Raw genomic sequence first — 13,774 nt, forward strand, 5'->3', positions numbered from 1 at the left:
ATAAGATAGTCCTGTCTCAGAAGTCACCTGAGAGATTAGCTCATTCAACTACTTTAATGGAATTGAAAGTGAGATAACATATTTTTATCATTTTACAGATAAGTAAAATGAAGTCAGACCAAGGATGTTAGCCAGTCTGAGAAAGCCATACCTTAAGTGCCTCCGAAAAGGGATATCAACGATAAATAACGATCTGCTCTCTAGAACCCTAGAAAGATTCCCGCGGTTGAGGCTCTGAGTGTCCTTGAAGATGGGAGGAAGACAGGAAAGTGAAAACAAGAGGACTGATTGTTTCCAGTCGTGAAAGAGGCAAGATCTCCCAGGCTACTTCATTAGCTGGTCCAGCCAGGCAATTGGTCCCCATCCCCAACTACTAGGAGGTACAGGGGTCTTATGTGGGAGTGAAATGTACATAAGAGGCTCTAGAATCAAGACCATCAGGTATGTGGGAGGACAGGGGGCTGGTACCCTACTGACATCAGGGCTATAAGTGAAAGTCCACATGCAGGACCCTAAGACCCCACTGCCACCTGGCTTCTCATTCCGAGAACGTTGGCAGCCATACAGTTACCCTAAGACAGGAAGCTGGAGTGTGACAAGAGGGAGGGTGTGTGCAAAGGCCCAGGGGTTGAGCCAGGGTTGCAAGTGTTCGGGTGGGAAGAACAGTGAGCCATGAGCCCAGTGAGGTGGGCAGAGCCAAAGCAGGAACCTTGAACCTTACCTTCTAGGCTAGGAGGGGTTGTTGCAGAGGGTTCTAAACAATAAAATGACACGATCACATCAACATTCTAACAGGATCCTTCTGGCAGCAGGATGGGATCTAAACGGTTAAGGAGGTAAAACTGGACCTGTGTGTTTGGGTATAGGCACTGATGTCGACTCCTGAAAGAAAGCATACAGGAGGAGGAGGGGCAGGTTTGAGATGGGAAAGAATACACTGGAAAAAGTAACACTGAAAACCAGAGTCAGGCAGCCTCTCGCTGGCCTCTTATTCCAAATGGCAAGACTCCAAGCCCACAATGTTGCCCCTTAAACTTGCCAGTTAATAGACCCAGGAAAGACCTGAGATATTGAATGTAAAGGAATACTGCAAGTTGAACGGAGCTGTTGCTGATATTTTCAACCACTGGTCCATCTCTTGCCAGGAAATGTCATTTAATTCGGGGTTAGATGGATTTGCCAGGAAATACACCAGTGTGTAGTAGAGCTGTGGAATAGAGGTCAATTTTACAATTATGAAATAGCTAGCTTTTCCAGAAGCACCGGGCCGTATCTTTAAAAGGCAGCTACTGAAGTGATACCCACACAGACTGTGGCTACTGGGGACACCAGGGTTGATGATGTCAGGGGCGGGGGGGTGGGGAGAAGGGCTCTGAGAGCCCAGCTGAGCAATGAACTGGGCAGCTTGGAAGAGGAGGTTGAGGCTCCTCTACAAATATCATCAGCAAGGACTGGGTATAAAAATTAAACTTGAGCAGCCACCAAGAGCCTTGTTGTATCCTCCCGGACAGTTCTCAGAGCATCCATGGTATATACAGAATTGATGCTACCCCAAAGAGAGCCAATCCTCCTTTACTCCTGCTTGGCACTCAGGATAACTTTAGCTATGACCAAGTCAATGACGAAATCCAAATGCCATTCTGGGCTCAGACAGTTACCATCTAGAGGAAGAGTTCAACAACTCATTTTCAATTTGGAGGCTGAATATAAATGCCAGCTAGTGTCTTCAGCTATTCTCAAAAACAGCCCTGCCTCTGATTCGGGCCATGGCTGAAGGGGGCTGAGACCAGGGAGAGGCAATTCCCCTGGCTTGCAAAACTTAAAGGGACACCAGGAAAAACTCAGTAATCAAGATAAATAATATCTTCATGCAATAGTTAAAAAATTAAAATTAATGTTAAAAAATCCATGATGAACACCACATCAAAAGGTTTTAAAGTGCCACATCGAGTCATATTGGAATCTGAAACAAAGGGAAAAACCAGTAGTGTCAACTATTTGTTTATTTCAATTTTTGATATGTTGCTCACAGTGGATTTTTTGCATTAGTTTCGATTTTTTTAATGTATGACGTTAACACGTTTTGAGTGCTGACTTTTTGGTCACCTCCTTAAACCTTGCACCAGAGGCAAGCACCTTGCGTGCCTTGATCTCAGGCCGGCCACGTGGACAAGAATGTGGAGTTTTACACATTTTCTCTCACAGCTTCGGAAACCTCTCACCCCCAGCCCGGTACAGACACACACACACACACACACACACAACGGCATGCCGAAATTAAAGGCTACTCTTTGGAAATGTAAGCAGACATCCTGCTCACCTGCAGGGGTGACAGAGGGCATTCTTAAAGAACTTTTCCTATTTATCTTTTTTTTTTTTTTTTACGGTACGCAGGCCTCTCACTGCTGCGGCCTCTCCCGTCGCGGAGCACAGGCTCCAGACGCGCAGGCTCAGCGGCCATGGCTCACGGGCCCAGTCGCTCCACGGCACGTGGGATCCTCCCGGACCGGGGCACGAACCCGCGTCCCCCCGCATCGGCAGGCGGACTCTCAACCACTGCGCCACCAGGGAAGCCCGCAATTATCTTTTAAAGAGTATCGCTGTTCACCTGTAAATGCACACCTGAGATGGGCGTTGGTAACAGAGCTGTACCTCGGGTTGTGCTCACACACAGAATGGAGGAAAATCAATTTCAATCCCCAAAAGACAGGCTGGCTGGTGCAGGAGGTCATCCGATGCTAGCCCGGCCTGATGGGCTTGGAACAAGATTCTTGTCCTCACTGCTTCGCTGCACATCCAGCGGCGGGCAAGGAAGCCTGGAGACTCTCACTCTCACTGGGGAAGAGAAAGACGTGGCTTGTACAAGCCACAGGATAAATACTTTAAATGGCGGAGGGGGAGAGGCCGGCACAGGCGTGTGCAATGTGGAGAAGCAGACTTACGTTTGCACCTAATGCTCTAGAGAAATTGGCCAAGACTAGCTCAACCGACTGAAAATATTACTGCTGTAATTCTGTCAAGGTCACTTGTCAGGCTGGGTTTTCTACTTCCCAGGGGCTTGCTGCACAGATCGGCCTTACCAAAGGGCCATAGCTCATGGCTCCATCTCAGGGGACCCTCCCAGGCCTGGTTGCCATTTTGCTCGTCCCTTGCCCAGCCTGGGGATCTGATTCCAGGCATCCGAGGTCCACAGCAGGTACCGGCTGAGCCTGGAGGCTGTGCCAGTGGTCATGGCAGCCCTGAGCCCTTCCAGGGCTGAGCCCTTCCCCAGTCTGAGGACTGGGGCCATTTCTGTCACCTCAGAGATTATTACGAATGTGTTATTAGAAACGGCATGAATGGTAACAAGATCCAAGGCACAGAGGGGTGGTTGACCGAAGGCAGCCAGGCTTCTCCTACAGAAGATGTGGGAGGACTGCATCCCTGTCCCTAGGAGCGTACACATTTCCGCCCCACGGGAGGAATAGGGTTTGGTGAAAAGAGCTGGAGCATAGAAGTCAAATAAATCAGCAGACCCAAGTCCGAATCCTGGCTCCACTCCTGAGCTACGGTATCTAGGGACACTATTTAACCTCTCTGAGGTTCAGTTATCTAATCTATAACGTGGGAAAAGCTAATGGATGGAAAGTGCCTGGCGCAGATCTCAGGCTCCTCATGCATGTCCGGTCCCCGTTCCCAGCAGAGAGGTGCCACATACGATCTCTTTTCTCTCCGTCTCTTAACTGGGGCTTTCTTATGCCCAGAATCTCAGGGCTACCTTCACTTCCTGTCTTCATGTTCGAGGCTCAGCCTGGCCCTCTCTTTACCAAGGATTTGGTATCAGGGATAACGGGGTTGGATTTTCAGGAGGAAAAAATAGCCAGATCAGTGCATCACCTGCCCAGCGGCCTGATGCTATAGGCAGGGAGGCAGGGAGGAGAGAGAGAACGAAGGCACATCCCTTCCTCTCCTCTTCTCCTGGGCTCCTGTCTAGTCCCGAGGACCTGAGAAAGCAAGCCTAGCCGGCCACAGCCAGTCAGTTGGCTGTGATCCTGAGCTAAGTCGCGGGGAAGGTGGAGACAGAGACGCAGGCTCTGAGGCTGAAGGAGAAGGCTGGACATTTGAAAGGGACAGTATGAGCCCAAGGCATGTGACACTGACACCAGCTGGGGTGATCAAGAGGGAGACCTAGAGCCAAAGCAGAAAACACAGACAATTTTTATTTAAACCAGAAATTTAGGACTTATTTGTTGGCTGCGAGAAAGGTGATTCGAAATTATGAATGCCCTCCCAAACCTAAGATATATGACTGCCAACCTCAGTAGTCCTCCTGGGAGAGATTATTGGGAGACTTTAAATCTGATGGGTCAGGCAGGACCTTTCTGGGATGAAGAGTCTCAGAGAGGAAAAAAAAAGTCTGCTCCAGCCTGGGATGCCCAGGAGGACAGGGATGCCTCCTGCAGTGACAGCTGAAATGTGTCAACGAAAAAATGATTTCTGACACTTGCTAGCGACGGTAAGGCTACTACAGTGGGGGGGTTGTGGTAGGGGACAGAGACCAGGCTTAACTCTGACTCTAACAAGGACAGTGGGGATTTGTAGTGAAGGAGCAGAGTGAGGGTCAGTGGATGGAAAACTCGAAGGAGAGACATCGTGGCTACGGGAATTCTTTTTTTTTTTTCTTTTTTTGCAGTACGCAGGCCTCTCACTGTTGTGGTCTCTCCCGTTGCGGAGCACAGGCTCGGGACGCACAGGCTCAGCGGCCATGGCTCACGGGCCCAGCCACTCCGCAGCACGCGGGATCCTCCCAGACCGGGACACGAACCCGTGTCCCCTGCATCGGCAGGCAGACCCCCAACCACTGTGCCACCAGGGAAGCCTGGGTATGGGAATTCTTGTGAGAATGACTCGACAGAATTCTTGCTGATACCAGCGTGATGTCAAGGGTAGTCAGACACTAAACGTGGGGAGTTTTCACTAAACTGGCTTTATAGGATTCTTGCTCAAACTGGTTTCTACAAGGATGGAGAAGGAAGCCCAAGGTCATGCCTAGTCCAGTCGAGGGCTCCCAGGAGGTTGATTAAAGTTTGGTCAAAGGAGAGAGTCACTGACAAGTGCTTGGGCCCGGCTAGGGGTTTTGGCTAATGGTAGGGGGGCAAAATATTTCTGAATGCAACATTGGGAGGTAGAAAGTGCCCCAATTCTAGGAACTGAAAGAAACTGCAATTAGCTAACTTCTTATTTAGGGAGATTTTATTGACGAGAGAGGGCTTTCCCCTGTTCATGGGCCCAACAGCTACAGGAACAGCAACAAAGCAACAGTCTCCTGAGACCTAAGCCACAGGCATGGGACATGCAGTTGCAGAACCAGTCCACCAGGTGGCAGAGTGAGAGCGGCATGGCCATCCCAAGAGGAAAACATGATGGTGGCCAAGCGCAATGGTGGGCCACTCAGGACCCACAGGGTCTGGGTCTGTGTTTATTATCAGCCATATCTGGTGGGGGAATTCAACGTTAAAATATTTATATTTTGATCAAGGCTGTCACTCATGCCTTTGGTTGTGTGGAGCCTGGGGAAATAAGAAGTTACACTCAAAACTTGTTCACATTTGTTAAAAAAAACAAAAAACAAAAAAAAAGATGATGATGAACCGTTTGGCAAGGTTGTTTCTTTTTAGGTAAATAGGAGTTGACCCATTTAACTGGGGCTCAAAGATCACTATCAAAGAAGGTGAGGTTGTTGACTTCTCGGCCCAGTCTGATAGGAACAACTTCTGCTTCCTTTCTTGGCACTTCTTGGATCCCAGCCTGAGGAAAGGACTCCGCTGACAGCTGGAGCCGCCTCCAGGGGTTCCCCAGCTCCAGTTCTCTGGATGTGGGCCCTGCTCAGAGAGCAAAGGCAGACAAGGAAGCAGCTCCACTGCCCACAGCAGTGTACTGTGGGCACTCTGTCACTCCCCCAGCTCTGAGGGACCCTAGCCAAGGAGGAAAGGAGAATTTTGGGGGCAGGGCCACCCTGAGGCTACAGGGAGAAGGAAGCAACTTCTCCTCAAACCACAGTCCAATGGCAGACTCCGTTATGCAGGATCTTTCAACTGGGTCATCTCCCCCAGCCTCTCCCTCTGCCCCGTCTCCAGCTTGCCTATCCCACCTTATCCACTCTCCACGGGAAGGAAAGCTATTTACTGAGCAGAAGCAAATGCTACTGAAAATACTGTACATATTATAGAGCAGGCTTTGAAACAGATATTAACTCATTTAATTCTGACAACAAACGTTTGAGAATATCATTACACCCACTTAGCAGATGAGTAAATTAAGGCACTGAGAGGTCAAGTGACTTCCCTAATACCGTAGAGATAGTAAATGACAGATCCTGGATTTCCATTCACATCTGTCTGACTCCAAAGCCTGACATGACTGTATTGTTTTATATGTGTTGCCCATCCCAGGACTCTTTGTATTTTTTAAAGGGAGCCTGCAAAGGGCAAGACGAAAGACGAATACAACAGATGATCTCTTGCCCCAAATGTCTACAACTTCACCCATGACAGATTAATTTTCCCAGTGTTTGGATCTTATTTTTCCTTTTTCTTATTTGTAGGCTATTTTTGCCTTTTGCTATCCTTGATTGGGCTTCAAATTGCCTTCCTTGTTTTTCTTTCTATGTCATTACAGGGATGAAGAAATGGGATGCGTTAAATGAATTTTCACAATTATAATTCAACATGTTCCAACAGGACTGACGCGCCAAAACATCTAAGTGGCCAAGAACCATCAGCGGGTGCCAGGCCAGAGGACTAAGTGACGTCACTGTCACCATCATTACGATGTGCTCATCCTGTCCTCATCTCCATCGACACAGCCCAACCTCTCCAGAAAACTTTCCTTCGCTTATTACAATGGTGGGATGTGTCTTTAAATAAACGACCATTTTAATGATCCTGCATTTGCAACTTCCAATATTTAGACTATTGTATTAATTTCCTAAGGCTGTTGTAACAAAGCACCTCAAACGGGTGGCCTAAAACAACAAAATTTATTCTCTCATAATTCTAGAGGCCAAAAGTTCGAAGTCAAGGTGTCAGCAGGGCTGCGCTCCCTGCCAAGGCTCTAGGAAGGACTCCTTCCTTGCCTCTTCTAGCTTTGGTGGTCGCCAGCAATCCTGGTCATTTGGCTTGTACGCACATCACGCCCATCACCGCCTCTATCCTCACGCGCCACGCTTTTCTGTGGCTGCGTCCAGATTGCCCTTGTCTCAGAGACACAGCCTTCAGAGTCAGGGCCCACTCTAATCCAGTATGACCTCATCTTAACTTGTTACATCTACAAAGACCTGATTTCCAAACGAAGTCACATGCATGGGTACCGGGGTTAGGACTTCCAGACATCTTTTCAGGGAGAATGAAAGGATGCCATTTGCAGCAACAGGGATGGACCTAGAGATGATCATACTAAGTGAAGTGAGTCAGAAAGAGAAAGACAAACAGCGTATGATATCACTTATATGTGGAATCTAAAATATGACACAAATGAACTTATTTACAAAACAGAAACAGACTCACGGACATAGAGAGCAGACTTGTGATTGCCAAGGGAGTGGGGGGGGGGAGGGATGGAGTGGGAGTTTGGGATGAGCAGATGCAAACTAGTATATGTAGGATGGATAAACAACAAGGTCCTACTGTGTAGCACAGGGAACTATATTCAATATCCTGTGATAAACCATAATGGAAAAGAATATGAAAAAGAATATATATATAACTGAATCACTTTTGCTGTACAGTAGAAATTAACACAACATTGTAAATCAACTATACTTCAATAAAATTAGTTTTGTTAAAAAAAGGTATCTTTTCAGGGGACACAATTCAACCCACACCTACTTTTTCCCAAAGGCAAGGCAGATAATAATCAATCATAGGATTTTCTGCTGAGTACCCATCACGACCCTTCTCCAAGCAGCTGTCCTGACTACACCTCCAAGCAAGCAGAGCCAGCATTTCAGGTGGGCCTGACTTGCCCTCATGAGTCCCACTGAAGGGATGCGTCTGTAATAATGGCAATGAGTTTGTCGGGGAGATCGTGCCAGAGCCCCTCAAGCCCAGTGCAGGTGGCTGCCTTATGCAGGAGGTGGGTCCTGCTGAGGGGTCGCCCTGGACAGCCCTGTTGCCAGACCATCTCCTTCTTGGTCAAGCAGGTGCCATGAGACGTGACCATAGCCTTAAATTCACAGAGGAAAGGTCCCACTGCTTTTTCTGAGTCCACAATCCACGTGCACTGTAGCATGGCCTGGTTCCAACTTCACTCCAGGCACACATTTCTCCTCCCTCCAACCCCTGCAAATTGGAAACAGTGATACACAGCCATCTCGCAGGGCTGTGGGGCAATTTAATTAATGTTTATAAAGCACTCTGAGGTCTTCAGATGAAAACTGCTGTGTAAGTGCAAAATTATTATTAGTTCTCAGCCCCCTGTCCCTTGACTTCTGACATGGGCTTTTGTTGTTCCTGAATGGGAGCTGTTTATGGTCTGTCCAGCTGGCTCTTTCGGGCACATAGGCAAGTACGTACACATTTGCAGAATTTTTTTCCCTTTGAGAAAAGCATTCCAGCTCTGTGGGATGTCTTGAAGCTTTTCAAGGTCTGAATGTCTCCCTACTTGTCTCTACTGAGTACTGTAAGCTACAAGAGTAGATTGTAAACAGGTTACTTTGGAAAAGAGTTAGAGGGAAAAACGGTCAGTTTGAAGAAATGGCCCCTCTTATAATGAAGACTAAAATAATATCTCCTTCTCATGCAGAATCTAAATGAATCACTTAGTGAGCTCTGTCTCCCTTGCCCAGAGGGATTGTGTACGGGTTTATGCATTGAAAGGAGGAAAGAATAGAAGATTTGCTTTCAGTGCCCAAGTTTCGCTTCCTTCCTTCACTTTAACTTCTCAGGAGCCATGGAAACCAATACACCCCACCTAGATGACGTTTTCCCGCTAGTCTTTGTTGCCTAACTGTGCACTTGCCTGAGATCCCTTGGGGAGAATGAAATAAAGAAGTGGAAGCGAAAAAAAAGATATGTCTGCAAGTGAAATGCCTTGTCTCTGAAGGAGAGAATGGGGCTCGAGCGTAATTCATCAGGCTCTGGGGCAAAAAACAACGTCATAAGGCACCATTTTCCTTTTCTCTAAAACGTATTCATACTCATCCCGTGATACCCACACACAATCCATTAGGATCCCTTCAAGGTATCTTTTGGATTATCTTAACGCTTGGTTAGCAGGGTCTGTTAGTCAACTGTTGGAAGATTTTATTTTTAAAAATCACTAAGGCGCAATTAGTTAACATGTAATCAGTTGGTTAAAAGTATAAAGGTACAGGACCCATGAAAGATGCAAACGTGCTTTCCCTTTCGTTTTCCGGCCCGGGTAGGGCCCGGCCCAATGGCCATCCCTGCTTTCCTGGGACAAGCGGGACGGTCCATCCCGGCACCCAACAGGCTGGGCCAGTAATAAAAGTGAAAATTCCAAAAGATAAGGATGGCAAACCAAAGCAGTTTGCGTTTGCGAATTTCAAACGTGAAGTATCTGTTCCTTATGCCATGAATCTGCTTAACGGAATCAAACTTTTTGGAAGGCCCATCAAACTTCAGTTTAGATCAGGAAGTAGCCATGCCTCACAGGAGGTCAGTTTGTCATATTCCCAGCATCATGTTGGAAGTTCAAGCCCTACTTCCACATCTCCCAGCAGGTACGAAAGGACAGCGGATAACATGACTCCATCAACACCAATAATTCAAAGATCTTTTTCTTCTTCCGAAAATTTTCAGAGACAAGCAGTGATGAACAGTGCTTTGAGACAGATGTTCTATGGAGGGAAATTTGGTTCTCCACATCTGGATCCATCAGTTCAGTCACATAATCATACTTTTAACCAGTCTTCAACCTCCCAGTGGGGCCAAGATACACCATTATCACAGCGAAAAGTCAGACAGAATTCTCATCCTTACGTAGTGGATAGACATAGCCGTGAACAGCGCTACACTGATCATGGGTCCGACCGTCATTACAGAGGAAGCAGAGATGATTTCTTCTATGAAGAGAGAAATCACTTCATGGCCAGAGCCATGACTATGATAACAGAAGAGACAGTGGTAGCGATGGAAATTGGCGCTCATCTCGACACTAAGAAGTGTTAAAAGGATGTTTTCATAGGGTCATTCTAGGCCCTTTTGTTAAGTTGTTTCTGGGAATGTTTTCTTTTTTTTTTTTTTTTTTTTTTTTTTTTTGCGGTACGCGGGCCTCTCACTGTTGTGGCCTCTCCCGTTGTGGAGCACGGGCTCTGGACACGCAGGCTCAGCGGCCTTGGCTCACGGGCCCAGCCGCTCCACGGCATGTGGGATCTTCCCGGACCAGGGCACGAACCCTTGTCCCCTGCATCGGCAGGCGGACTCTCAACCACTGCGCCACCAGGGAAGCCCTGGGAATGTTTTCTTAAAAAAACTCTATAGAGCAGCTTTACAAGTTGCCACATTTCTTTATAAAATTTTTAAAACCTAATTGCAGTCCAATACAGAAATGAGAAGAATTGTGGTTCTAGTTTTATTACATAAATAACCTTTCACCTCAGAGTTTTAAGAAGAGGAAAGGGTTTTATGCTAAAGAAAGTGCCACAATTCCTAATCATTTTAGACAATTGAGGAAGGGATGTATTTTATGGATTACTTGTATTATGAAGCAAATATTTTAATTATCTGTTATCTTTTTGTATTGCAAGAAATTTCTTGTTAGGGAATCAGATTTTTGGTGTATATAATGGAAAACATTCAAGTTGATAGTCTGAAATGACTCAGTATTTTGTTAATAAATGAGAAAATGTAAATTCAGTAATTCAATTTACTAACATTTGAGAAAACCTTTTGGTCAAGTTTGGGGATTAATCATATTATTTAACTTCTTAGAGAACTTAAGTGTAAGTTCTATGACATGATCTTGAGTTTTACTGTAAGTGAGCATACAAGTATACATCTGCACACACTATTTCATTATAAAATTTTAGAATTTGCTCATTAAATCATGTTCGAGGTATGACTGAAGTCACTCAGGAAGTTAAATATCTCTAAATATATTTTTTTTACAGTAAAAATACAGTGTTAATGTAAATCTTTTTCTGGAAGAACAAAAATGTAAATGCATAGTGAGATAAAATAGTAAAATGTTTTACTGAAAGTATTCTTTTTTTGGGAAAAAAAGGTTCACGAAAGCTTTAAGTGCTGCTTCTATCACTCAAATTTCTAAAATTTTAACATTTTCAAAGTGCAAGGACACATTTTATTATGGAGATTGTACAGGGTTTTTTGTTTTTGTTTTTGTTTGAACATTTGAAAGAATTTAGTCTAAAACACTTTGATTTAAACATTTTAAAGTCTTGGGGCTTCCCTGGTGGCGCAGTGGTTAAGAATCCACCTGCCAGTGCAGGGGACACAGGTTCAAGCCCTGGTCTGGGAAGATCCCACATGCCACGGAGCAACTAGGCCTGTGAGCCACAACTACTGAGCCTGCGCGTCTGGAGCCTGTGCTCTGCAACAAGAGAGGCCGTGATAGTGAGAGGCCCGTGCACCGCGATGAACATGGCCCCCGCTTGCCATAACTAGAGAAAGCCCTCACACAGAAACGAAGACCCAACACAGCAAAAATAAATAAATTAATTATGAAACTCCTACCCCAACATCTTCTAAAAAAAAAAAAATTTTAAACCTTGTTTAACAAAACTTTTATGTATCAATATGCTGTTTCCCTTTCATTGTAGAACTTGTTTATAAAAATTCATTCCTTGAAAAATTTGGATCCTTTTCAATATTAACCACAACATTTGTACTATGTTGCTTTTTAATATATTGAAAACAAAACAAAACAAAAACAAACAAAAAAGATGCAAACGTTTGCTATATCACTGTAAACACAGGAAAACTAAACCAAAAGAGCACAGATGTTTCCTCAGTCAGCCAATCGCTGATCAAATGTGATATCAAGTTATCTACAGGGAAAACAAGGAATATTCTGCTGGGACAGGGAAGTTGAGGCAGGACTGGGAGTAAGGATGTATAAAACCAGGTTTAATCATGTAACGTCTATGACTGTCCTCTTATAATTATTCAGAGCCCTCTTAGCTATTGCGACAGCTGTGACACATGGGAATCTTTTCTGTGGTCTAAGATGATTATGTTCTGTAAGTTATGTAGAGGTCAAGATGGAAGGGGTTGTTTCTTTCTTTCCATTCCATTATTTAAAGAAAGGAAAGGAGAACTAAGTAAAAAAAAAAATCAGATACATAGATAGATGATACATAGATAGATAGATAGATAGATATGGAGATAAGGGGAGAGAGATATCAGCTAGGATCATAAGAAAACCCAAGACTGAAAATTGAGAAGACAACATGTAGAAACCAGCTTGTTTCCATCCCTCCTCTTCTCTTCCATTGATGCTCTGCTTCTTTGGGCTTCCATCAGCCTCTTGGATGGCCTTCCTGCTTCCTGTCTCCTCCAGCTCTTTCATTTCATCCTTCACTTTATTTTCCTGGTTATTGTCCTAGAAATGGATCTAATTCTATGGCTCCGCAACTCGGAATCCTTCCATACTGCCCCGCTGTGCAAATTCTCTACAGTACCTTGTCCATCTTCCATCATCGCCTCATTCCTGCTTGGTCGGGGCTGTGGGTGCCCTATGCCTACAGAAACTCTCACACAATCTTCTGTTCAAGTGTGCTCTCTACCTTTTTACCTTAGAGGTCGTGCCTCTGCCGTTCCCACCACCCCTGACCATTACTACCACTCAAAATCCTGCTTATCTCTCAAGTCCAAGTTCAAATGGAATTAGTTCTATAAATCCTTCTAAGGTGCTCCTAGATGAATGGGAACACTAGTCCTTTTTCTGTGTTCCCACTATCTTTGAATAATTCCCTAATGTTAAGTAAAACAAGTAGCTGTGCATATGGCTCTGAGCTCATTTCTCCTTCCACTAGATTATAAGCTCCTTGAAAGGAAGGACCGTACCTTGCTTTTTTTGAGTATTACACAGAGTGCCAGAGTGAATGCTCAGCAAATAACCTTAGGCTTAATTTCATCCATTCAACCCACACACAGAGATTACAAAAAGGCAGGTGTAGAATCTGAATTTCTTATGCAATTGAAAATTAGAAAAGAAACCCATCTGGTCTTGAAAAGATAGTAAATAGCAGTAATAGTCTGTGATCAAAGAACTGATCAATTGTATCTTCCCAACAGTTAGATCAAATCTGGGTCTCAATCAGTTGAAAAACGATGAGAGACAATCGTTGTTGAATTAAGCAAATAGCTCCTAAGATTTTTAGGCCTTTGGGTATTTTACATAGGAAAGATGGAGTATTAAACGATTTACCAGGTAACGCAGCCAAATAAAGCTGCCAGTGAGGAAAGAGTCTGGGAACCTGACTAAATTTTTCTGAGACTCCCAATCTTACTGTGCTGTGGGGTTGAATGTGAGTCTCAAGGACTCTCTGTGTCCACAGGCTGCTGTGCGATCTCTTCTCCTGCAACCCCAGCAAACTATCAGGCTCTGTTGGGTTCTGTGAGTGAGGCTCAGTATTTTCTATGATGAAATCTGCTAAGAATTACTATGAAAACAAAACCCACAGGCCTTCTTTTGGGAGAATGTGGAGCTAATATTCATGTCCGTGTTTGTGTCTTGGGACATCCCAAGGTGAAATTATTATAACCGTAGATCTAATTCCATAGACAAAGCAGAGCTCTGAAAACAAAGCTCT

At 45.1% G+C, this 13,774-nt stretch overlaps 1 protein-coding gene across 1 annotated transcript; it reads left to right on the plus strand.

Moving 5' to 3' along the window:
* The first annotated feature begins 9,356 nt into the window (after positions 1-9,356).
* Positions 9,357-10,159, plus strand: LOC116762209 (RNA-binding protein 7-like). The gene is given in 2 exon segments (XM_032648943.1): positions 9,357-10,082; positions 10,085-10,159. Coding segments are annotated over 2 exon segments (801 nt in total).
* Positions 10,160-13,774: the final 3,615 nt, after the last annotated feature.

Source organism: Phocoena sinus, chromosome 11 (genome assembly GCF_008692025.1).
Source record: "Phocoena sinus isolate mPhoSin1 chromosome 11, mPhoSin1.pri, whole genome shotgun sequence".
NCBI lineage: Eukaryota > Metazoa > Chordata > Mammalia > Artiodactyla > Phocoenidae > Phocoena > Phocoena sinus.